Below are 25,954 nucleotides of genomic sequence, written 5' to 3'. Positions count from 1 at the left end.
CCAATCTGTCTGTCTGTTCATCCATGAGTTCAATCATCCATCTATTCATCCATCTGTCCATCCATCCATCCATCCATCCATCCCTAACTATCTATCTATCTATCTATCTATCTATCTATCTATCTATCTATCTATCTATCTATCTATCTATCTATCTATCTATCTATCTATCTATCTATCTATCTATCTATCTATCATTGTCTGTCTGTCTGTCCGTCCGTCCTTCCGTCCATCCATACTTCTTTCTGTCGGTCTATCAGTCAACCCACCCTATATGTTTGCCTGTCCTTCTGTCTGTCTATGTCTGTCCGTCCATCCATCCATCCATCCATCCATCCATCCATCCATCCATCCATCCATCCATCCATCCATCTATCCATCCAATTGTATGCCTACCTATCTGTCTGTCTCTCCATACGTCCATCAGTTCATTCATCCATCTGTCTGTTTGTGTATCTATCTATCTTCCTGCCTTTCTGTCCGTCTATGTTTCTATCCATCTGCCCATCCATCCATCATTTATCCATCCATCCATCATTTATCTATCCATCCATTCCTAAGTATTTGTAACTATTAACCTATCTGTCTGTCTGTTTATCCATGAGTTCAATTATCCATCTATCCATCCATCTGTCTATCCATCCATCTGTCTATCCATCCATCCATCTGTCTATCCATCCATCCATCCATCCATCCATCCATCCATCCATCCATCCATCCATCCATCCATCCATCCATCCATCCATCCATCCATCCATCCATCCATCCCTAACTATTTGTAACATCTATCTATCTGTCTGTCTGTCTGTCCGTCCGTCCGTCCGTCCGTCCGTCCATGCTTCTTTCTGTCGGTCTATCAGTCAACCCACCCTATATGTTTGCCTGTCCTTCTGTCTGTCTATGTCCGTCCCTCCATCCATCCATCCATCCATCCATCCATCTATCCATGCAATTGTATGCCTACCTATCTGTCTGTCTCTCCATATGTCCATCAGTTCATTCATCCATCTGTCTGTTTGTATATCTATCTATCTTCCGGACATTCTGTCCGTCTATGTGTCTATCCATCCATCCATATATTCATTTTTATGTTTACCTATCTGTCTGTCTGTTCATCCATGAGTTCATTTATCCATCCGTCTGTCTGTCTGCCAATACATCTGTCCATGAGATCATGTGACACTCAAACTTGTATCAAAGTACAGTTTGAATTGTTTACCATTGTATAATGTTTCACATTCTTATAAATAAATAATAGACAGTACAGACAGTATGTAACCAGCAGTCCACTAATATTTACTTAGTATTTCTAACATCCTTCAGACCCACAGCATACCCACTTTCAATTTTAGCCTTTGATTTTAGAGGTGTGCTAATATTTAATAACCACACAAACACAGAAACAAACTCATAAGCACAAGCAGGTCTGTAATGGGCAGCTGATTAGTAGAGCAAAAGACGAAATGGAAAAACAAAGAGAAGTTGCTGTGATTTCATTACGCTGGTCAGATAAAACCTCTGAAAGTGCTCGAGTTGCTTCAGAGTTTCTGCTCACAGTCGGCTGAACTCAGCGCTAAATAAACAATCATTATCCATTTCGCCCCTGATTTTCAATCAGACCTGGGCCACATTTGTTGACAGCTCATCAAATGAGAGGAGGAACAATATCTGTAAGACCGAATGTGAGGTTAAACCCAGAATACTCAAACATTAAAATACAAACGCCAAAATACAACTGACCAATAAAGATGAGAATCAGCAATGATTCAATATAATCCGGTTTCCTTAAGTAATTCAACTAAGAAAGTAAACCAATAATATTTTAAAGACAACATCTTAACATCTTTCAATTACTTTAATTTAACATAAAGTAATCTTTACAACAAATCGCTCTTTGCGTGCCTCTTTAACTTGTCGAAGAAACATCAGTAATTAAACATTTTTACTAGGAGTATCCAGATCAAGGTTTTTGTGTCCTTGATCTGATCTGAGTGGTTATTTGAAAACAATCCAGTGTAAAAGCTTTATAACTAAATAGCTCTGCAATTCATTAAAGGGACAGTAAGTAGGATTTTAAATGTTTTATTAATCAAAATCAATGTCTTTATTCATAAATATGTCCTTGTTGGTGTCAAATGACCTCTGCCAGTAATCTGACTTTTCTTTGTAGCTTAGAATTTCTTCTCTTTACTTACATTGAACGGGTAAGTCCAAGAAGGCTTCCATGTCGTTCCGTCATATTGATAAACTATAATAGCAGAGAGGGACAAAAAGCACTAGTGTACCAACACGTTTCCACAACGCGTTTTTGATTCAGTACATGTGAACCAGCTGAAACGGACAAGGAGATCAGTGAGCTCATAACGGCTAACGTAGTTGCAACACGCATTTGGAAAAGCGAGGCGCTAGAGAGCACTGTTCGTTTGAATGCAAAATATAATTTTACCACTAGATGGGGTCAGACCTCAGGTTTTCAGATCTAAGTGGACCCGTGAAGACCTCTAACAGCGACCCATTGAAATTTCATAATGCTAGCCGATCACATTACAGCTTGTTGCAATTTCCATGTTGGTGTACAGCATTCATCCAATGGTCAGGAAATCGGCGCTTTGGGGCAAAAACATCAAGTATAATAACATGCAGGATCACCAATTTTCCCCATTTACGGCAGAACCAACATTTGACAGCTTTCGGCTGCGAAATGCTGTTAATGGCAGTTGATTATATGCTGACATGAAAATATATAATAGCTTGAGTTTTGACTTTTACCCTTCCATAAGCATCTGGTGTTTCAGTGCGTGTATACGTGTGCTTTTGAGCCAAGGACAAAACGACACCCGCATGCTGTTAACATCACTATCGGCCACACGCAGGTGGTATGCAGATTCAGTCACTACATAGTGGACAGTAGCTGCGACACACACACACACATACACACAGGACTGTGGCAGGTCATCTGCGCAGATATACGAGGGCTGGGTAGATAACAAAAACGAGGGCCGACAAAGACCCGGGTTGATTTATTTCCCAGAGGATGCATGACTTTCCCCGGACACTTGATAAAAAGAAAAAAATATCCTTCCAGACGAAATTTGTGGGTGGTAGGGTGCGACCACGTAGGACTCATCCTTCAACACAGCAGCGCGTGTATGTGTGTTTGTGAGTATGTGCGAGACGCCCTGCGATGGTTTTATAAGCTAATCCATCAGACAGAATCCTTCAGACACATTTAAGAGCTGCAGTTGTGCTAAACGTTCAGACTGTTATGGAGCTTGGCGGCACATGATGAGCGGCCCTGGTTATGAGGCCAATTTATGGGGCGTGATGTGTGGCCAGCGATCCTTCATGTTGGGTCCTATCGCTCTTATTATTCAGCGAAAGAGCGTCTGCAGGAGTCTGTGTGCTGGAGGAATGCCTCAATGATGGAGCATAATCATACATACGCATGAAGATATTTCTAGGATTTACAAATCTGTGTCTACGTAATATCAAACACATTTGTTATAGTTCATTCCACTATAACTACTGTAGCTGGGTTTCCATCACATTGATTTTTTGCGCATTTTGATGTATCACATAAGAAACGAGTGATGGAAACGCCAAAAAATTTAGTCGCAAAACGTTTTTACACTCGCTTGTGGTGGTTTTTGAAAAAAATTCCGTAGAAATTGCAATGTTATTGCAGCTGGGTTGCCGGTAATTTACCATATTTTATAATTTATGTTATTTACTGGCAAGAGTTTGTTCAAAGTTAAATACATTTTAAATATTAACAAGTCTTTAGCTTTACAGAATAAAACAATACAATAACAGCCTCATGCAAAGCATTCTGGGATCCAGAAATCATCATCAACCTTTTTCTGTTTTTTCCTTCAGATTTTGTTTCCCAGAATGTTTTGCTTGATGCTGTTTTTTTAGTTTTACTCTGTAAAGACAAAGACTTGTAATTGTTTAATGTTCATTTAACTTTGAACAAAATGTTGCCAATAAAAAACATACATTTAAATCTATGGTAAGTTACCGGCAACCCAGCTGCAATTTCTACGGAAAATTTTACAGTGTGTGAAATAGCGTAAATTTGCAGAATAAATTCTGACGTAGCGAACATTAAACCCATGTGACTGATAGGCTCGCATATCAGCTGAAGTTGTCTTTACCATATAGACCATTTCAAAAGATGTAAACAACACTGGTCCAGAAGCACTTCCTGTTTCCGTTTTTTTTTACACTAGATAAACGTTGGGATAAAATAAACAAACAGAACATAAACCTGAATTAACTGAAGTTAAACAAACATCTTAAAGATAATAATATATGTGAAATAAAAAAATAACTGTCACAAACTGTGACAGGAAGTGTTTCTGGACCAGTGTTGTTTACATCATTTGAACTGGTCTATATGGGGCTCGACGTCATCGCAATGCCCTTGCTGGTAGTGCATGCATCAAAAATTCAGCATTTCTTTTTCGGTGCACAGCATTCAGTTGCTGCACCGCTTGTACATTTATAACTTGCTAAATTGTAACTAGATGCAGTCCTGTCTCCATTTTCTAAGCGTGCCTTATTTTACTCACTGTTGGTTACTAGGTTACCAATACCACCGTCTTTCCCTCAAACAACATGATGGAAATGCACCTAATTCGCATTTGTTTGTTTTTCCTTTTTTTGCAAATTTTGAAAAGATTCGCTTATTGTTTCAATAGAAACCCAACTACTGTTGCAAACCGTGCCAAAATGTGTAATGTTTTCATATAAATTTGTATTTATTTGCTTTTAGTTAAACTTAAACCACATCAATGGCTCTGAATGAGACAAACTCTCTCAGTTTGTAATTTATAAGTTTGTTATGTACATAAGAAAATCAGTCCTTCCAGAGTTTTTTTTTTGTGATTGTTGCGGGCAAAAATTTCTTGATCTTGCGGCACGTTTTCTTAAAAAATGCGATGGAATATGCGGGATATTTATGTAATTTTATGCAATGAAATTGTGGGAACTTGCAAAAACTGTTTGCAGCTTTTCAATGATGTTCACGTCATTTCATAACGTTCCCATGGCAACAGGGGTCTTGGCTGCGCATGTGTGAAATAAAAGCAAAAATTTTCACAACTTTCTGCTAATATATATGTGAAATATACAATCGGATAATCGTGTTTTTCTGGAGGGACTGGAAAATTGCCAAACAAGTTGCACTAATTTAAAATCACTTGGGTTTGTATTTCATCTTACTTTGTTTATTTCACTGTAAATTATTATTATAAATAAGTCATTTCAACTTACTATTGTTTATCTTGAAAATAGATTCGCTACAACTTATAAAATGAAGTTGCTTATTTCAACTATTTTTATCTCTACACTGTAAAAAATCCAATTAATGAAATGTTGGACGGGCAAAAATATATAAGTTAAACCAATTTTTTTGTTTGAGCTAGTTGAGAAGACATATTATTTTAAGTCTAGATAAATCTGTGTATAAAACATTAAATGAATGGTTATTTTCAAATCCAGTCAACATTCAGAATGGCTAATGTTGACTGAACTAATTAAGACAAATCAGGTAAATATGTGGACTTATGACAGCTATTTTTCCTGACAACAAAATGCTCAAAATATTACTGTTATTTGGTCACAAAATGTAATTGTAAGAGTTGTTCAGGCGTGAATGTGTGTGCTTAAAGTTTAAATATGCGGTCGGTTAATAAAGATAGCGTCTATTTAAAAGTTTGCTCGGACACTTTCGGACGGAGATGAGCTCCAGAAGACCTCCAGAAAATCACCGGCGCTTAAGCGCTCACACCCCGCCCAGCGCAGCCTCGCCTCGGCAAGCGCATCAGAAATCGACTGCTGGCTCTGTGGCGTTTAAACGTGATTTAATTCATTTAAATTTCTCATACTTAACAATGAAAGGGTTATGTTTTAAATCATATTTTAGGATTGCACTTAATTGATATCGCTGTTGAGTGATGTCACATATCTTTTACATTTGTTATAACCGGACAGCATGCGAATTTGAACTTCAGAGCTGAAGGAGCGGATGGAGAAATAGTCCCAATATCATAACAATCTTAGATAAAACTTCTAAATGTACCCGTGTACTCGCGCGCGCGTGTGTATGTACAGTATGTGCGTGAGTTTTTAATTTAAAATCTCTTAATTCGGAAGGATCTGTATCACAGGTCATTTCATCTGAGATCCATCCGCACGCAATAGCAGGAATCACTTACTGATTCACAGGACACAAGTCATCGTCATCAGCCGTTTCCTCAAGTTCACGTCAGGTAAGTGGTTGTAAATGTTAATTTTAGACTATATTAATCGGCAAAGACGCAAATACTCGACGTTTTTGTAATGATATTTTTGTAAAGATATATTTAAAAGTGTGTTATGTTATGTGTCCGAAGTAAAGTGGAGCTATTTTAGTAAAGATAGCCTGGATATAGGTGGTTTCCGGACAGGGTTTAGAACTCGGTCTTTATTATAATTGGGACATTTTTACAAACAAACCTTATAAAATACAATACTGGCGTGCATTTTGAGACAAAACAATAGGACGTTACTCATATGTTAAGTGATGTCAGTTATTTTAGTCAGTGATAAGCCCTGTCCGAGAAAACCACCCAATAGTGTTTAATTATGTGTGATGTCTGAGGGAAATTTGGCCTAACGTTAACGTTATTTTAGGGAATAAAGTATTTCACAATCAAGCTTTATTATATTAAACATGTTATTTATGTATGTGTGTGTGTTTATATTCCTCTGTTTATCAAACCAGAGCGGTGATGATGTGGAGGCAGACCAGAGGGCTGAAGAAAGTCTCCCAAATGGCCCTGGAGATGTTTTGACTGACTTTGGAGTGCTTTTTGGACTGTTTAATGCCCTCTATTTAGATAAGACTTAATTCTGTATGTTCAGTCTGTATGATAAGTGAATAAGTGAATAAAAAGCTTTTGTTTTCATGTGACTGAAGTTAATTATTTTGTTAACAACACCAGCATAAATTATTTGATAAATAATTTAAAAATGTTATAAAAAAATCCCAAATAATAAATATTAATTGAAGTAACACACAAAACATTGAGTGAATACTTAAATTTTAATTGACAGAGTATTTGCTGTAAGTTTTTTAAGATTCAACTGATTAAAATATTTTAGTTGAATGAACTATAAAGCTAGTTGAGCAAACATACTTTTTTATATTTGAGTCAAGTTTGGGCCAACTAAAAAGCATCAATCCAGGTAACACTTTGGAGACAGAAATTGAGTGAACGTAAAATTTCTGTGGAACTAGTTACTAAAAAATAATTCATTGAGCCAACAATTTATTTTTTACAGTGTAGTCAAGATAAATAAAAGTAAGATAAAATGACTTTTAAATCTGATTTCATTAAAAAAAATTTAAGAGAGCAAAGATGTTTAACGTATACTATTAAATATCCCTAATAGGTATGCATATTGTATGTAGTCATATACACTGCTCCTCTATGATTGTACATAATATTAAATATGTGTATTTATTTGTGTATATAGCAGCTTAATCTGCAACAAGGTGCTGTGGTGCCACTGAAAGAAATGTTACTAGATGTTATCTTTTTGTTATATGTTGTATGGTTGCACCAAGGTTTAATGGGAAACGTCATTTTGTGCCCTGCAGAGGAAAACAACAATAAACCTCACTTTGACTTTATTTTTTACACATTAACAGCTACCAATGAAACTGAACTATAAGTCCACTTCACGTTCACGGACTATAGCAATCCCACAGACAGTGTGACACATCCGATATCAGTGTCAGAAGTCCTGCCAACACCTGTCAAAGTGAAGGAACATATGTCATAACCTCAGGTGATAAAACACACGCTGTTATCCAGACACACAGCGGCCATTTGGATGAGCAATGGACCTTCGCATCACAATGCAATGATCTATGCTGCTATTACAGTTTTTCTCGGTCGCTTTGGAGCATTTCTTAGATAAGAAATTAATTTTTCAAAACACTTTGTTTAACCTCCACATCATCAAGTCAGTTGTGCACAACATAAAAGCAAATTTCATTGTTCTGGACACATTGCAAATGCTTTAATACAATCGTGCTGATGATTATGTACAATTTTCAATTGCTTATGTCATTTTCATCGAAATACATTAAATTGGTTTCTGTTGAATAGTCTTATGTGGCTTTCACATAGGACGCGGTGTGCGCTGCGCTATGAAACCCATTCATTTCAATGGCTTGGACCGCGCGAGGGCGGTTTTTTTTGCGTCGAGCAAAGCGCAGCGGAGCGCAGCTTGCGCTCACGCTGCGGTCAAAGTTCAAAATAGTTTAACTTTTGCGCCGCGCTCTGTGATGATTACCCGCGCGGCCAATAGAAACGGGGCATCCAAACGAGCAAAATGGACGAAAAGCTTATACTGGGAATTCCCAGAGCTTTATAATACAAGTTTATGCTCCTACAGAGACATCAGAAGGAAAACCGTGTGATGGAAACACGTAGCAATTCAAGTTGACATGTCAGGTGTGTTTTAAGTCAAGTAGCTTGTTGTAGGTAGGCAGCTTAAAGTTATTTTAGAAAAACACTTTGGAAAAGGGAGTCGGGCAGAGTACCAAAACCCACTTGTAGCCAATCAGCAGTAAGGGGCGTGTCTACTAACCAACATTGTTGCCTGGGTTGTGTATGTGTGGGGCGGGTCTATCAAAAGAAGGTCCAGATTCTATTGGGGTAGGGGCGAGTTTGTTTAGGTGATTTCAAATGTCAACATTGGCTTTCAGAGATCATGCACCCCGCCTTTAAATTGTTTGAACCAAGGCGAGTTACTTTTAAATATTGTAATCACTAGAAACTAAAATAATAAAGCATAACTCAATAATTTGTATAAACTAAAGCATGTCACCTGTTTAGTTTTGACTGCAAACCATTTATACAAAGGCTACTACAAAATCACCAAATACAAAGAACTGCTTACGGAGGGCAGGACCTTTGAATTGTCATTAGAAAATGAAAGGAAATAAAAGTTTAATTAAAATGATACTGTAACCAATAAACAGCGGAAATATAATTTGTGAATGTGCTGTTGAATGAAGGAAGGCATTGACTGTGTTAGGGTTTTTAATTAATGTGGTGAGGGTGATAGTGCTCCTTCAGTGAGCAAAGAGGACCTGCGGAGTGAAGGAGGGGTGGTGAGGATGAACCGAAGAAAAAACTACTTCAAATCCACGGTTTATATAATTCCCAATTCTAATTGTGGAGTCGCATCTCAAAGGGAGTTCGGTTATATCGCTGTACCAGCAGAAAGAGGAGTACGAAGTCTAAGGCTGATATGTGGACAGTTTGCATGACTATCAAGAAATTAAGCATGCATGAATAATGACATTTAAGGTTTTCTCTATGTAACATTTATACTGTTTATAATTTATATTTATGCATTTGGCAGATGCTTTTTTCCAAAGCAACTCACAGTGCATTCCTGGGAATCAAACCTATGACCTTTACCCTGCTACACTGTAAATAAAATGTATTGGTTCAACTTAATTAGTATGTTACCTGTTTGCCTTGAAGTTTTGAGTTACTTCAACCTAAAAAATATTAGTAAACAACAAAATGTGTAAAAACTATTAATAACTTGAATTAACTCAAAACTTCAAGGCAACCAGGTAACTTACTTTTTTTAAGTTGAACAAACTTTCTTTTCACAATATAATGCAATGCTCTATCATTTGAGATGCAGAAACACAAACACTGTAAAAAATACTTTGCTGCCTTAAATTTTTTTGTTGAATCAACTTGGAGTCAATTCAAGTCAATTTCTTACTATAATTTATCTTGACTAGAGATGAGTTGTAATAACTACAGGTGAGTTGTTATAACTTATAAAATTAAGTTGACTTTTCTCAACTATATTTTATAAGTGGTGGCAACTCATTTCTGTTGACATGACTTGTAAATCTGAGTTGATTTAACAAAAAATGTTAAGGCAGAAAAGTATTTTATACAGTGCATGCATGATAAAGTATAAACCACAAATCTAAAGTCTATAAGAAGCCTTACCCACTAAACCTCTTCCTGGTTTATTTGTCCATTGTCTCAGTCTGACAGGATGGTCAGTATTGGCGGGAGGTGCTAATCTCATCCCTCTGACAAATAAAAGCCGCTTTTCCTCATCTTTCATCCGCACACACAATTAGTCTTTCAATTTGACTTTAATAACCACTATTTCCATCATTATCTTTAGCAACAATAGAGCCGGGAAAAACCGAACTTGAGATGAGGACGTTTCCTTACAGCAGGGATTTAAAGTTTGCTCGGCATAATAATGAACTGACTGGATCTGTATTAGCATATGTGTCATGTGGACTAATTGTCCTGAAGCTGTGACAGTCACTATCACTGGTGAATGAGGGCTGTCTGACGGAAATGAACATTAATGTGATGTCGAAATGCGTTTAAAATGGTAATAAAGGTAATTATTTTATACTGTCCAGAGAAACTGCTTCAGGTGTCACCCATCCCTTAAAACACTTTACCAGGGATAGTAAAATACTGGACCCATCGTATAGAAAAGAAAAATCACAATTTATCTACATTGTTGCTTTTAAAGAGCAAATGAAAATGTCCGTTAAGTAAGGGCAGCAGGTTGTTATCGCAGAAAAAAATTTGTGATATAACCTGCTGCCTGTACATTCTCCATTTTATTACACGGCTATTTACCTCATAAGGAAAGGAACGCAAGTGTCTTTTAGTTTCAACCCGACGCAATGATAATTTTCACATTTAGCGCCACGTTATTTAGACTACGCCATTGACGAACAAAAACCAGGCGCAATATTATTTTTGTTATTTACAGTAATGAGCGCGTTCGTAATACAGGATGACAATGTACGTTTGCTTATCACACACATGGATGCGCAGCAGAACAAAACCCTTTTTATAATATGAAAAATTTAAGGACTTTGGGGTTGGACTGCTTGCGTTTCTCGGCTTTCAGCGGTGAGGGTGGACGCAGCGATGTCCTCTGCTGGCGTCAGGTCCTATGTAGAGGCAGATCCACCTCCCGACACGGTGTGCCGGATTTATGCTGGCAAGCTTGGGATTCCCACGTCTCCTGACATCAATATAGCGCTTGCGGCGCAACGTCCTGGGGATGCCAGCTGATGAGACAATTGTGGCTATTTCCTTCCACGCCTGTTTAACTGACACTGATTTGGGCGGGTTTCTCCTATCCCCATACAAAACAACTTCTCTGTCTTTGACGGCTCTTACAAGAACTTCGGTCTCCTCAGCTGTGAACCGCTCCTGACGTGCGCTTGGTAAATCCGTCATAATAATAGCAACCCGCCATGGAACTTGCGCACTTACGTTTAAAGGGAATGTTGGATGACGTTCTGATTGGTTTATTTGACGTTACGCCCAAACCACACCTATGAATAATGAACCTACTTCAGACAAACCCCTTATTGATTTGCGCCTGGCGCAAGAGTTATTTCTCCCGCCGAGAAAATAGCAACAGCGGCCAAGATCCGCCCAAAAAGTCACTTGCGCTTTGCGCTTCGCACCTGCATTTCAGATCGTTAAAATAGGTCTTCTTTCTCCGCTTAGTTTTTCAGTTTACAAAGTCCGTCATCTAAATAGGGATTAGACATATAGCGCCAGCGCAACTTATTTGTAAAGGGGATGAAGGATAAGACTCTCATTGGTTTATTGCATGTTACGCCCAAAACACACCCATTACTCATTACAAGAATAGGAACAACAAACCATTTTTCCCGTCATTAAATTAGCAAAAGTGGATTCGGACCCGCCGGTTTAGACCGTGCGCCATGTGCTTTAGACCATGCGCTTAGATTGTTAAAATAGCGCCCAAGATGTTCAAATGCCACAAACACATGTGACTGGCCAATCAGAATCAAGCATTTCAGAGTGCTGTGTAATAAAAAGAAATAGCTCACCCAGAATGAAAATTTGCTCATATTTTACTTATCCTAAAAACATCATAGTAGGGATGCTCATATCAGTTAATTTCCCCGACCGACAACCGTAGCTTCTAAACCGAACATTAACCGTTAACTTATAAGATTTTAATATGAAATTGTCATTGAGTAAAAATACAGTTGACGGTTGTCTGTGAACTAGTAAAAAACAAAACATTTAACAGCAGCGACAGATCAACAACAGCACCAGGATTCATACATCAGATCAGATTGAATTGATCATATCAGATATTCACGCAACATTACCTTATTAAAAAGCACGCGATCGGTCCAGAGGATTAATATCCAAAAAGGGCAGATTGTCTCTGTTTCATCTACCACAGTGGTCATTTCTAAAGCAAGACGCTTTACAGAAAGTTTTGCTTTTGCGTCGTCTTTCTCCATTTGTACAAAAAGAGAGATGTTTTTGGTCAGGCCATCAGCGAACGTCTGTCCGGATGTGCGCGAGACGGACCGCGTCATCTTGCGCACACGCATACAAATGATTTCTCATACAAATGATTACTTTATCAGACCGTCAGGGCAGCAATAATTTGTGTCATTTACAGGACATTCACAAATTACAAATAGAAAAGTGCCGAAATGTCTGTCGGCTCATGACGACATGCACCATGTATTAACAAATATTTTTTTATTTTAACTGATAATGTTAATCGGTCATAAATTCTTACCTTCGGTTAACGGTTAAACGGTCAATGTGAACATCCCTACATCATAGGTATATATGACTTTCTTCTTTCTGCCGAGAAATATTAACTCATTCCCCGCCATTGACGAGTTATCCCATCAATTAAGAGAAAACATTTGAATGAAAAAAATGTGGTGCTGATGAGTTTTTATGGTTCTCTGTATTAACCACTAGATTACCCAATTTATAAAAAACTGAAGACAAAAAATTGTTTATTAATTTTTACACTCCTTGTATGTTTTGATTCACAAAAAAGCAACTATTTCAGCTTTTAAATACCCATATTTAAGAGTTTATAAGCAGAGAAAAATATAGATAGGATGAAATGTTTTTTTCCCCGTTTTGTTTGTTTGTTTGAAGGCAAGGTCTTTTATTCAATATATTTGTTTGTTTATATAATTTTAGAAGAAAAAATTCCTGGAAGGCATTTTGTGAAACTTTTGTGAATGAGTTAAATAATATCCTGGCGTTTTCCAGCTTTATAATGGCATTGGATAGTGCCCCATTTTAAAGCTCCATCTATTTGTGTATTCACAACAATATTTTCGTAGCTATACTCCAGAAAGCCAAAACACAGAAATCTGCATTTAAATTCTCGAAAAGCAACTAAGAATGCTTCCGCTTAATATTATTTTACTTATCTATATTTTTTCTCCTAAAGAAACATTTTACAAAACCCTTTAAATGAGCTACAAAGAGCAATTTCCGAGCAAAACAAATTTCCTCTGCGTTTAAGCAGTCATTTCCAGACAAACATGTTCATTTTTATGTCTCCTAACGCCGTCATCCATCTTTTCCTCTAAGCATCACCTCACCAGATATCACAGTGGCTCTCCTCCAGTGTCCATTTGGTAACAGGCATCAATAATGAGCTGAAAACGGTGCGGCTGTTTGACCTGCGATAATTACAAACTTAGCAGAGTTGGCAAGAGAATTCAGTGATGGGATAATGAATCATATAACGCTTCATTACAGCTGAGTGAGGAAACCTTCTCCAACTCAATAACTGGCCAAGCAGCCCTGACAGAGACATGCACACAAATGCTGCCACATTTAGCACCCGAAAAGACAAACTTTGCTTTTATTACGAGCTTCTGGTTTGGTTTGGTTTTGTTCATCAAGAGAGCCACACAATACAGGTTCATTAAATCCTCAATGGACACGGCACACTACAAACATCTCACAGAGGTTTTACAAGTCATCTAATTCATACAAATAGACTTTTTTTGTACTGAATGAGCATCACAGACCTCTGATATCTTGTTTATGCAACACATAGATATACAGCTGAAGAGACTATAAGACCAAGTAAAGAAAAAATCCCTCATCTCTAACCTTGAAGAACAAAACACTGAAAGCTTCTGCTAATGTCTCCACTTTACATCGTGTCTAAGGTCACCGAATCATTAAGTTACTGCAAACCATTGCGATATGCATACTGTGGCATTCACTTTTGCGCTACTTTCAATATATCTTGATACCATACATAGGAAATTGGTAAAAACACTCAAAAGCTTCAGAGCAACCACCCATACAACACAGCAATGGCTTTGTTACCACCCAAAACTTTATACCATCTAGCAACTGCAAAGTAATGGGCAAAAAACAGCCACGCTATAAGTTGGCAAGTTTTACACAGGCAAGCACCACTCACATATTCTTAAGAAATGGTAAATGTGTAGTTTAAAATCTCTGACATTAGCTGTATTGAGTGAATCTCACTATCATTCTGAAGCACCGTTCATGATGTTCAGGAAGATGTTATCAGAGTTTCAAAAGATAAAAGGCCTTTGATTTAATCCTCCACAGACAGATCTCTTTATGCACATAAATCCCTGGATATTTTCAAAGTGCAAGGCTTTAGTCAGCTCAGCTTGTAATGCTATTTCATGCATTCTGACTTATTAACAAAGTTAACTCTTTCCCTGCCAATGGCGAGTTTTTACGGCAATACATATTTCCACTATTATCCTAGGTGGCGCTCTTACCCAACCTATAACACCAATGCATCTTCGGTTTCAAAAGCCGTAAATGCTCTGTGCATGTTTTGATTATCGCTCTGAATCTGGGGCCGGATTCACAAAAACATTCTTAAGACAAAAATAAGAAAGTTCTTAAGATAAATTATAAGAAGTGCGTAAGAATGTTCCTAAGTGCAATTCTCAAACATTTCTTAAGAAGTTCTCAATTTTTTTCTTAAGAATATCTTAAATTTGTGTCTTAAGAATAAAATGACACGCTTTTAAATGAATTAAGATACCCTGCTAATGACGTAACACTACATTTATCCATTCATCTTTTGACTACCTTGCGATCATTAACGCGATACAAACGAGTGATGCATTAAGACTACCACAGGATGTTATTCACTGTTGTAACAGAGGCCAGCTAGTATTAAGGTGGTGCGGTGCGTAAATATAATTCCATAATGTCCCAATCGGTCCGTCATGCGGGTCGAGCGCTCTGGGAGTGCGTGCTTCACTCTCCGTGCCCACGGCTTTCGTCTCCCGCGACCCACGCTCACGCGTCAAGAGACGGACTCGGAGGCGATTACCGGTTCGCCCCCCGCTTAGAGCGACTTTTAGCTGTTAAGTAATTTCTGAATGTAGGCTATTACGGAGGAAGTTAAATGTTTGCTAATATTATCACTAATACTTATTTGTGTTTCATGACATATTACTGAGTAAGCCATTAAACTTCATTATATGAGTGTGGAATTCCTCTTTAAACTAATCTATGTGAAGTAAACTGATTAAATAGCCATTTTAGACTGCAAAATACAACATGTCACATTTAAAACAATCACATTAACTTATAAAACATCTTACATTTTGAGATTTAAGACTACTGTAAGGTTATCCTAACTTTAAGATGTTATTTAAGACAGTTTATTTTTCGAGAATTGGAATTCTTCTTTAGTTTAACATACTTAAGGGAAAAAATAAGAACTTTCTTAAGAAGCTTTTTTGAGAATACAAAATATTCTTAACTTTTTTCTTAAGCTTGAATTTAAGATAAAAATGGCAGTTAAGAAGATTTTTCTTCTTAAGAATGTTTTGTGAATCCGGCCCCTGATCTATAACAAAAGTCCTTTACAAAAATGCAATTATCTAAGGTTTTTGTTAAAAATTTGCCATTTTTGAAGAAACCTACCCATATTTTAGTGGTGATAAAAAGAGAACAAATTAACATAGGATACAATATTTTTTTTTTTTTTTGAAAGCAGAGGGTCTGTTCTTCCATGTGATATATTGTATTTTTATATATTTAAAGAAGAAATTTTTTTGGAAGGCATAAAATAAAAAAATGCTGGCGCTGGCTGGCAACTTTTATAAAAATGCTGATGGGAAAAGAGTTAAAGAGTTGTGTTAAAGAGTGTGACAGTATTTCTGGGCCAAACTCACACCTCTTCTTTTTTTCGAACATAGATACTGTACCCGTTATGTATCAGTGACCCCATATTCCTTTTATGGGCACTTCCCCCGAAAAAGCACGCCCACACGTCAATCAGAGAGAGAGAGAGCGAGATCGCTCATTAGCATTTTTCCTTTGCGTATAAGTCACACGCATCACTACAAACGACAGCTTTGTTTTATATCAAGACTCGGCACGAAAAGAAGAAGTGTGTTTTTGGATGTAAGGAAAAGAAAGCCTTGTTCAGCTTCCCAAGTAAGTCAGCCTTATGAAAACAATGGATATAGGTTGTTTATCCAAGGGTAGCAGCGGAGTTTTGCTTGTGTTTGTTTAACGCTGTATTTCGTTGAAATGGGGCGGTCCCAGCCGAGTCATAAGTCGCAAAACTGCATTAAATGTCTGTGTTTTGTTGGTAATTGGCACGTAAGTGCATAGGTATAATGTAAACAACATAAAAATGTAGTGAATCCTAAGTTATCCAAGGATCGTGGGATAATGTTTTGTGTGTGTTTCTTGCTTGTGACTCGCTCCTCCCGCTGGACGCCTCCGGGACTTCATGCATTTCCTTAAACAATAGCTAGAGCTGATCTATCTTTTATAAATCTTTTTTTATGTCAACTGATTGGACCCTTAAATATTTTCACTTGTGCAACCTTATATAGTCAGAAGAATAATTAAGTCATATAAAATAACACTTACATAAAAGCTTTAATTCAGATCAGTGGTCTTTTAACAGGTGTGTACTGTTACAAACATGGATCACAGGTTCGATCTGCTATAGACAGCAGAACTCAAATTTATCTTTACATTCATATTTATGTGTGCATCTTTAGTACTCACAGCCTTTGTAGATGTCAGTGGGAATCTGCACAGCCGTGTAGGAATAATTCACTTTATTTTTAAAGTTGGGATCATCCACAAACTCCAAAGACAAAGAGTTGGGATTGTCCAGCAGGTTTTCCCCATCATCGTCATCCAACTGCAATGACACAGACAGATTCGTTAAAAAACACAAACAAACACTCATGACTGACACGCAGCAAACACACAACATCACTTGGACACCACACACACATCTGAGATTAATAAGACAAGCAATAATTACACAGACATGACAGAGCTGATCCATGACTAAACAACTATAAAGCTGGCGGTTCTTTTCAGGAAAAGCCGCAATACATTGCCAGTCTATTCAAGCACGACACAATACAACAGCAGGTATCAAAGCGCTTGCAAATGGCTGAAAATCAATTAGCGTCTGTGATGGCTATCGCTTTCTCATTGAAGGCCTTCAGCGATTAACCCTGTCAATAACTCACCACTGCTGAACATCACTCAGCAACACAGGCTGCTAATTTACATTTTAATATTTCAAGAATTAAAAATCTGCCTCTTGAAAGAACTGGAATGACTTACAGAATAAAGGCTGCAAAAAAACTAAACATATATAACAAATAACTGGAAACCAATGACATGGCGTCCATAGAAATGAACTAAAAAAAAAACAGGTATACCGTTTTTGACATTTTAACATGGGTCTCATTGAACATTGACTTGCATGCAGTGTATGGCACTGTAAAGAAATTACAATCTTTTCTAACTTTATACCTTTTTGAAAGTGCTTGCAACATATGCAATGCATAGTGTTCACATGAAGCTGAACACTAAAATCATACAGTTTTGTCTCTTCAAAATCCCAAAACACCAAAAGCAGGAGTACTTAAAACAATACAAATAACAACACCCATACTATAAAAATTGCTGGGTTATTTTCAACCCAACGTTTGGTCCAAAAGAGACGAACCCAACCTTTGGGGTAAATTAACCCAGAACATTTGTATATTTTACCCAACAATGGGTTAAAACAACAAAGCATTTTAGGCTGAAAAAACCAAGCGTAGGATAAATTACAAGCCAACAGGTTGGATCCGTCCCTTTTTACAGAGCCCGGCAGGTCTCCCCTTGGAGAAATTCGTTCCCTCAGTTTATAAACCATACTAACAGACCATTTAACTGTTCCCTCAGTTATAAACTAAGGGGACGAATTACAAAACCGTGATCACGGATTTGCGAATCTTGTTTTCTTTTCTCTAGCTTTTGCCGGGCTCTGTACTTTTTGACCCAACGTTGGGTTCAAAATAACACATCACTTTTTAAAGTGCAGCAAGTCAAAACAATTGTTAACATACAGAACAACAGATTTTCAGGTGATTCTCTAAATTTGCACAAACTAAATATGAAGGCAAAAAAGCTGTTTATTGTTCGATATCACAGTGACTTAACTTACAGTGAAATAACTTACTCTTTAACTTGTGTAAAACCAAAATGTTTTTTATGTTATGTTGTTTTTTTCAATTTCAATGCCCTTTTCTTATGAGTTTAAGCTATGTGACAACACATCAGCAGTTTTGACTTTGATGTCTAATATATTTGACCCTGTTTGTGAAATCCAGACTAAAGTCTCATAATCTAATGATAAGATTTGGAGCATTAAAGTTTGATTTCACATTGATTTCAATCTTTGTTGTGACCTTACTCAGTCAATATTAACTCATTCACAGCCAGCCCTTTTTTTTTAATAAAAGTTGCCGACAGCATTTCTTGTGATTTTCACAAAAAATCCACAAAATGCCTTTCAGGAAAATTTTCTTCTATAAATATATAAACATACACATATATCTAAGGAATATTTGACAACATGCTGTTGAATTATGATAAAAAAAGGACACCCAAGGTCACCGAAGCGGTGTGCCGTTACACCGGATGTGTGCTTTTTTTATAATTCAAAGGACCGGAGTCAATTATTCAGCTTATACCATGGTTACCAAAAATATTGCACTGGTGACTATTTTTAAGACATTTTAAAGGTTAGGTGTGCGGTTATTGAAAAATAATCAACACCCAAGGAACATTTCTCAACTAATCAGAATAAAGCATTCAACAGCAGAGTGGTATAAAAAAAAAAAAAAAAAAAAAAAAAAAAACTGAAAAATATGTTTCTTCCTATCTTCATTTGTCCTTTTTATCACATCTCAGATATGGGCAGGTTTCTTAAAAAATATCAAATTTTGAGCAAAAAGCTGAAATAATTGCATTTTTGTAAAGGACTTTTATTAGAGATCAGATTCAGAGCCATGATCAAAACACACAGAGTTTTCTATGTTGTTGAATTAGTTAATTCTTCAGTTTTTTATAAATTGGGTAGGAGCGCCACTTAGTAGATAATAGCGGAAATATGAATTGCCATAAAAACTTCAGGGGAAGCGTCATTGGCAGAGAAGCGTTTCGTCTTGGCAGGGAAAGAGTTAAGATTATACTTTAATGTTCTTTACATTATATGGGATAATTTTATATAGGCAGAAATTCACTAAAAACATCTACAGTAAATCATAATGGACCTCGGATCAGGTTTAATTACCGTTTCATAAAATCTCAGCATAACGTCTCATTTGATTGTGAGACTTCTTATAGGCAATTGATTAATTAAACCTCCCTCTCTCTCTCAGATATAATTGTACAATGAAGTACTTGTTTTCTTCACAGGGTGAGGTACATTGTACAGTAATAGAGAAGCATGGGTTAATTGGGGTTGACGTGGTTTAAACCGGTAGTTTTCTCACGAAATTAAATTCAAACCTCCTGCCAAGTGTGAAGACTGATTTATGGTCTACATTTAATTGTCTATTAAAATGCAATTACAAGTCGATGATGGGACGAATGAAAAGACTGAGGACTGATACCCTCAATGTGGCACAAAAGCACAAGAAATTAGAAAACCCTCAGCATTCATTTTTACCTGAAAACTTTGACTGACACTTTACATCTGACATTGTGTAATACCGTGGGGATTTAAAAAAAAAGTTTAGGACATTTAAAAAGTGTAAAGTCAATGGCGCTATATTGTTTTTATTATTTAAAGAACGCGTTATTAATATGCACTGATAAATGGGATCACAACGCGCGTTTGCTTATCACACACATGGATGCACAGCAGCACACAAAAATGTTTAAATATAAAAAATTAATGGATTAAAATGTAAAAGATTATTATTGAATCTCTTGAACATAAATGAGGACCGATTACCTCATTTATTTATTTTTTGCTTTACCTGTAGCCTGGTAAGTAATTAAATGTAGCATCTATTTTGAAATTATTATTTTTTAAATGCTACCCCACAGATTTATTGTATATGATGACTTTGTACCTGTGGATATGGTGAGATGAGAAACATTTTTAGTAATGCTTTTCAAAACACTCACGGCGCTGTACGAGTGCTGAAACGTTTCGGCTCTTAGAGTACAAACCTTTTATTACATATTTGTAAATTACTATTTGAGTTTACACAGATCATGTGGGCTATCTATACATACAGCAATTACAGCAATTTAAGCCTGTTAATTTTACCTCCATGATTGAAAGATAACGACTTTTAAAAAGGAACCAGAAGTTTTAATAAAAAATAAAAAATGTAATACAAATAAAAATAAAGAAAGTTTTAAAACATTAATCTTAAACTGGTGGTCTTCTTTATCTGCTTAGTTTATCAGTTTACAAATTCTGACATCTAAATCGGCATGACGCGAGTGCAACAGACTTTTAAAGGGAATGGGAGATAAGACTCTTGTTGGTTTATTGCACTTTGTGACAATAGAAACAACCCTTTTAGACTGTGTGCCGGGCGCAAAAAACATTTTTCCCGTCTTTAAATTAGCGATTCGGACACAACCTTTAAGACTGTGCGCCTTGCGCACAATGTGCTTAGATTGTTAAAATAGAGCCCTGTGGTCTGGTTATATAACTGAGAAATTAAAATAAACACCTCGAACAAACTCTGCTGAGCTTTATAAGACAAAACATCCCCAGTACACACAATTATACTGCATTTTCTACTTGTTCAGACGCTTTTCAGTTTGAAAACCGTTTCGGAGATGTCGTCTCATATTTGTTTATTTCTCCACCTGACTATCCTTCATTCAAGTGTTTAATACCGTCAAAGGAGCGCTGTTATAATTATCTAGGACAGCCTCTCATTAGCAGCTAAAAATCCACACAGGACAGAGTGATTGGTTCATTTTCCCCATCCACACACCACCTGTTTAACTCCATTCATTACCTCATTACTTCAGTTTATCACCCTGTTTTCAAGTTTAATTAAAGGATCAGAGAGCCAAAAATGACATTTTGAGGACACTTTCAACCAAACCGCACTCCTATCTTTCAAGGGTTCACATTAATCACAAACAAATCTATTCACAGCTTCCACATATGCCTGTAAACTCGTACAAACATAGAGTAAATGCATCCTCATTTGAAGTTCAAAACTCTGCACAAAGTATTGCATTATGGGATACAATATTAAATTGCTCTGTTGTTTAATGGACATTTTGATAAACGTAATGGATCATTCAGGTGTTTTTTTATAAATACAGACAAAATGCATACTGTGCACAGTATACATACTGCGTTATCGCAAACACAGTACTATGTGATTTAATTGTAGCCATAATGATTGGATTGTGTTTGAGTGTTTGTGCTGTTTGAGAAACTACAACACAAGTCAATACAAGACATCAAACTCAAAATAAATGCTATGTCATCTACACATTTGCATAAGTTTACATTATTATTTATATTCATACAGATGGCGTGTTTCACAGTCATTTGTTACGTCAGTGGATTTGACAACTGTCATCCCGTAGGCAGATGCTGATGTTTTAATGTAAACAACATTGTGTTTTTGGACCAATGGCAACGTAATCAATTAAAAATGAAACCATTTTACCATCTGGATTATCATCATGTGTTACGAATTTTAATTTGAAAAAAAAAATGTTTAAATTACAGTACAATAATTATTACTTATTAGTTTATTTTGTACAGTCAACATATTTAAAAAAAAATCTGCATTGATATATAAAGTGATATTTAGGCTTAAGCTTTATTTAAAACCAAGAATGCTATTACATTATAGAAATGTGTTACACTAAATTTTAAATCTTTATTTAAAATAACCTATTTTTTTACTTTTCAAGCAAATAATTTCACAAACAGAACTTTGTATGGTTTTAAAGGGGACATTTCACAAGACTTTTTAAGATGTCAAATTAATCTTTGGTGTCCTTAGAGTACGTATGTGACGTTTAAACTCAAAATATCATTTTGGCCAGGTCCTTTAACATGCAAATGAGCTGATCGCTACATTAAATCGCAGTGCGGTGGTTGGACAGTGCAGATTAAGGGGCGGTAGTATCCCCTTCTGACATCACCAAGGGAGGCAAATTTCAATGAGCTATTTTTTTCATGTGCTTGTGGAGAATGGTTTACCAAAACTAAGTTACTGGGTTGATCTTTTTCAAATTTTCTAGGTTGATAGAAGTACTGGGGACCCAATTATAGCACTTTAACATGGAAAAAGTCAGATTTTCATGATATGTCCCCTTTAAAACATAATATACTCTTAGACAAAAGTATTTAAAGGGATAGTTCACCCAAAAATGAAAATTCTGTTATCATTTTCTTATAATCATTTTGTTCTAAACCTGCATGCATTTCTTTTTTCTGATGAACACAAAAGATATTTTGATAAATTATGTAAGCATAAAGCTGACTGAAACCATTGACTTCCATAGTAGGAAAACAAATATTATGGAAGTATTGTAAAAAATGATGAAGAAGATATTTTCTGATAAATTATGATAAGCACACAGTTCACGGCACCCATTGAATTTCATCATATTGTTTTCCTACTATGGAAGTCAATGGGCACCATCAGCTGTGTGGTTACCATAATTTATCAAAATATCTTCTTTTGTGTTCATCAGAAAAAATAAATTCATACAGGTTTAGAACAACATGAAAATAACATAATTTTCTTTTTTTGGGCGAACTATCCCTTTAAGGTCCTACACCTGTTTTATTCAATGTCATGTAGTGCTTTTGGCATTGGACACTGATTAAAATCTTCATAGAAAAAACATTTATTGCAATGATTAGGTTGGTTGAACCATCCCTTTAATGGTTGAAGAATACACAATAAAATAACAGAACCTGTGAGTGCTTTTAAAACACACAAGAGTGTCGACAGCTATTCGGTGTATAAGGTGAGGTTCAAAGTCAAGCCGCTTCTGACAACACTTGAGCTTCTGCATTTGAGCGTATAAAGACACCGACTTCACTTAACATCTGACCCCATGCTTCTCCAGCTGACACGCGCAAGGTGGAGGTCAGTGGTTGTTTGGGGTCATGCCATCCTCCAGGCCCCTTTAATGATGAGTGATGCTGCCCAATTAGGCCCAATTTATACACCTGATATCAAGATGGGTTTTAGGCCATGGGATCACAAGTGGACGGTGCTCGACCAGATGAATAGGTAGTCGAAAACACATATGACCGGATTGCTTTTGTGGTGTAGACCGCCTACTCTCTGCTTATCTAATGTGTAATGTACAAACACAATCCTTATTCATCAGTCCTGACTTTTAGCACTATCCCACAGTGTTCAGTGCAGTCTTTAGACTATCATTGATAAAACTAAAGTGACCTCTTTCATTTTCTGTTCATCAATTGCTCTGAAATATCTAATATAAAACATTGTTCAGCATGTTTAGTGCTCCTGTATAAATTTAGTGGTAGAGCATTGCGTTGACAGCGCAAAAGGTCATTGGTTTAAACCACTGATCTATATAAATGACTGGATTTTGCATGACACCACAATTGTGAGTTAGTTAGAATGTGTTGAAGCATCAAAAATACATTTAGGTCCAAAAATAACAAAATTATGACTTTATTCAGCATTGTCTTCTTTTCCGCGTCTGATGTGAAGGGTATGTGCAAACTAAAGTCACATGATGCCGATGACATGTTATCCTCAGACATGTTTGTGAAGTTGAAGTTTTTTTAAAGCTTGCAGCGTGCATCTCCCTCAGACTGTAAACGAAGCCCGTGTGCACAAAAAAACCCAGCTGGGGCGCACAAGATAACACGTCATCCGCGTCACTGCAGTCACATGACTTTATTCTCGCGCATGCGCTTCACAACAGACGTTGTTATGTTATACAATGTTTTTTCAATACAGTAAAATGCGTTAACGATGTTAATGGGTATGTATTTTGAAACAGTTAAGATAACGTTTTAAACCATGGTTAAACTACCAATTGATTCGGCAATATAAAAACAATCCCCAATTTTGATGGTTATAAAAAGCCATCGTCTTCTTTACTTTACAACTTATTTAGAGAAATAATGCTGACCGTGTATGCTCTTTATGTCATAAAACTTTATTTACACCTGTGTCATTACAACAGAATCTAGCTCACATTAATGTTTTTTTATAAATCCCTTATCCTGCCCGATTAAAACATAAACATTGCAAATAACATCAGAAGTAACAATTCATTATACTGTACGTACACATATCCTAAAAATGTATCTTGTGTGTCTGATACGCTGTAAGCCAAGTGAATTTAGATCATGATTTTGAATGCAAACCAATGCAGGTTGGAAATACCAAAATGGCCGATCAAACTGTTTTGGTGGCTTCACCTCTTGCTGTTACATTGCGCAATCCAGTTTATTTATATAGCTCTGTGGTTTGAACCCAGGGAACATGCATACTTTTCTTTATGCCATGTAATGTCATGTAAGTCAGGGGTTTTCAAACTTTTGTGTGTGTGTGGACCACTATTTGTAATCAAGAATTTTCACGGACCACCTCATGATAAAATACAGTATGTCTACACAAAGTCCTGAATTTATCTGCACCTCTAAATAGGTTTACTAGCACTAAAACTATAACTGGTCATCACATAAGTACAACAGATTCTTAAAACATATTCTAAAAAAATATATATTTTTCTTAAAAAAAAATATTATTTTATATTTTATTTTGCCTTTACACAGACCACCTGCAGTACCTTCACGGACCACTAGTGGTCCGCGGACCACAGTTTGGGAATGGCTGATGTAAGTCGTGTTGGATAAAAGCGTCTGCCTTAATGCGCAAATGTAAATGTTTTCTTACAACCCAAGCAGCTGCACTTTGAAATAATATTAGTGTGCGTCAACTTAAACCCGTCATTTCTGCAGCTCGCGTTTAAACGACTCGCCCATAATGAATCATTAATCACACGCCTGCCACTCCTCTACCTCATGAGTTTAGTCTGATTTATGAGTTCTCGGGCGCAGAGATTCCTTCACTTGCCATCGTGTCTCCATTGTTTCTCAACTCATCCTGCCTGGATGACTTCTGATATAACAGCGTCTTTCTTAACCCTGAGAAATCGATCAGCAGTTGATAATGGAGAGGAAAGTGGCTGTGACTTTTCACTTATAGAGTAAAAGGATCGGCCCTGAATGCATGATGTATGGAAACGTGTTGGCGGGTATTTTTATTTATATTTGGTTGCTTATAGGTTTATCATTCATGGCTCAAAAAACTTCTCAGTTATGTTACTTTTAATGAAACATTATCTCAGATGTTTCACCTTAAATTGTGTAAGATGTATAAAATCAGACACAAATTAGAGAATGAGTGAAATACAGAAATATAAGTTAGATATTAAATATATGAGAAGTGAAACATGTGCCTACGGAAAAAACCTCTTTATTTAATCTTATCGTTGTGAGATGAATGTGAAATATTGGTAATCTCATGAATTTTACAGGTGATTTCTTTTTCAAAAATAGGATGATGATTGTCCTTTGATATTTATAATACAACACAATTTGTGTATGTTAAAATAACTATTGTCTATTGCCAGAATCTATTTATTGTTATATATTTACTACATTTGACATTAATAGTTTATCTAAAACAATTCTTCAACTATTTACTGACACACACATTGTTTTAAACCTATGCAACGTTTCTCTC

The 25,954-nt window shown here is 36.4% G+C and overlaps 1 protein-coding gene across 2 annotated transcripts in view; it reads right to left on the bottom strand.

The window, feature by feature from the left end:
* Nucleotides 1–25,954, bottom strand: part of cacna2d2a (calcium channel, voltage-dependent, alpha 2/delta subunit 2a) — a 231,598-nt gene that overhangs the window by 61,097 nt on the left and 144,547 nt on the right. For both annotated transcript variants that reach the window (XM_065279542.2, XM_065279543.2), the window contains exon 6: nt 16,923–17,061. In XM_065279542.2, the coding sequence (XP_065135614.2) occupies nt 16,923–17,061 (139 nt within the window). The remainder of the gene's footprint in view (nt 1–16,922; nt 17,062–25,954) is intronic.

This window comes from Paramisgurnus dabryanus, chromosome 7 (genome assembly GCF_030506205.2).
Source record: "Paramisgurnus dabryanus chromosome 7, PD_genome_1.1, whole genome shotgun sequence".
Lineage (NCBI taxonomy): Eukaryota > Metazoa > Chordata > Actinopteri > Cypriniformes > Cobitidae > Paramisgurnus > Paramisgurnus dabryanus.
This window is presented reverse-complemented; position numbering and strand designations above follow the sequence as displayed.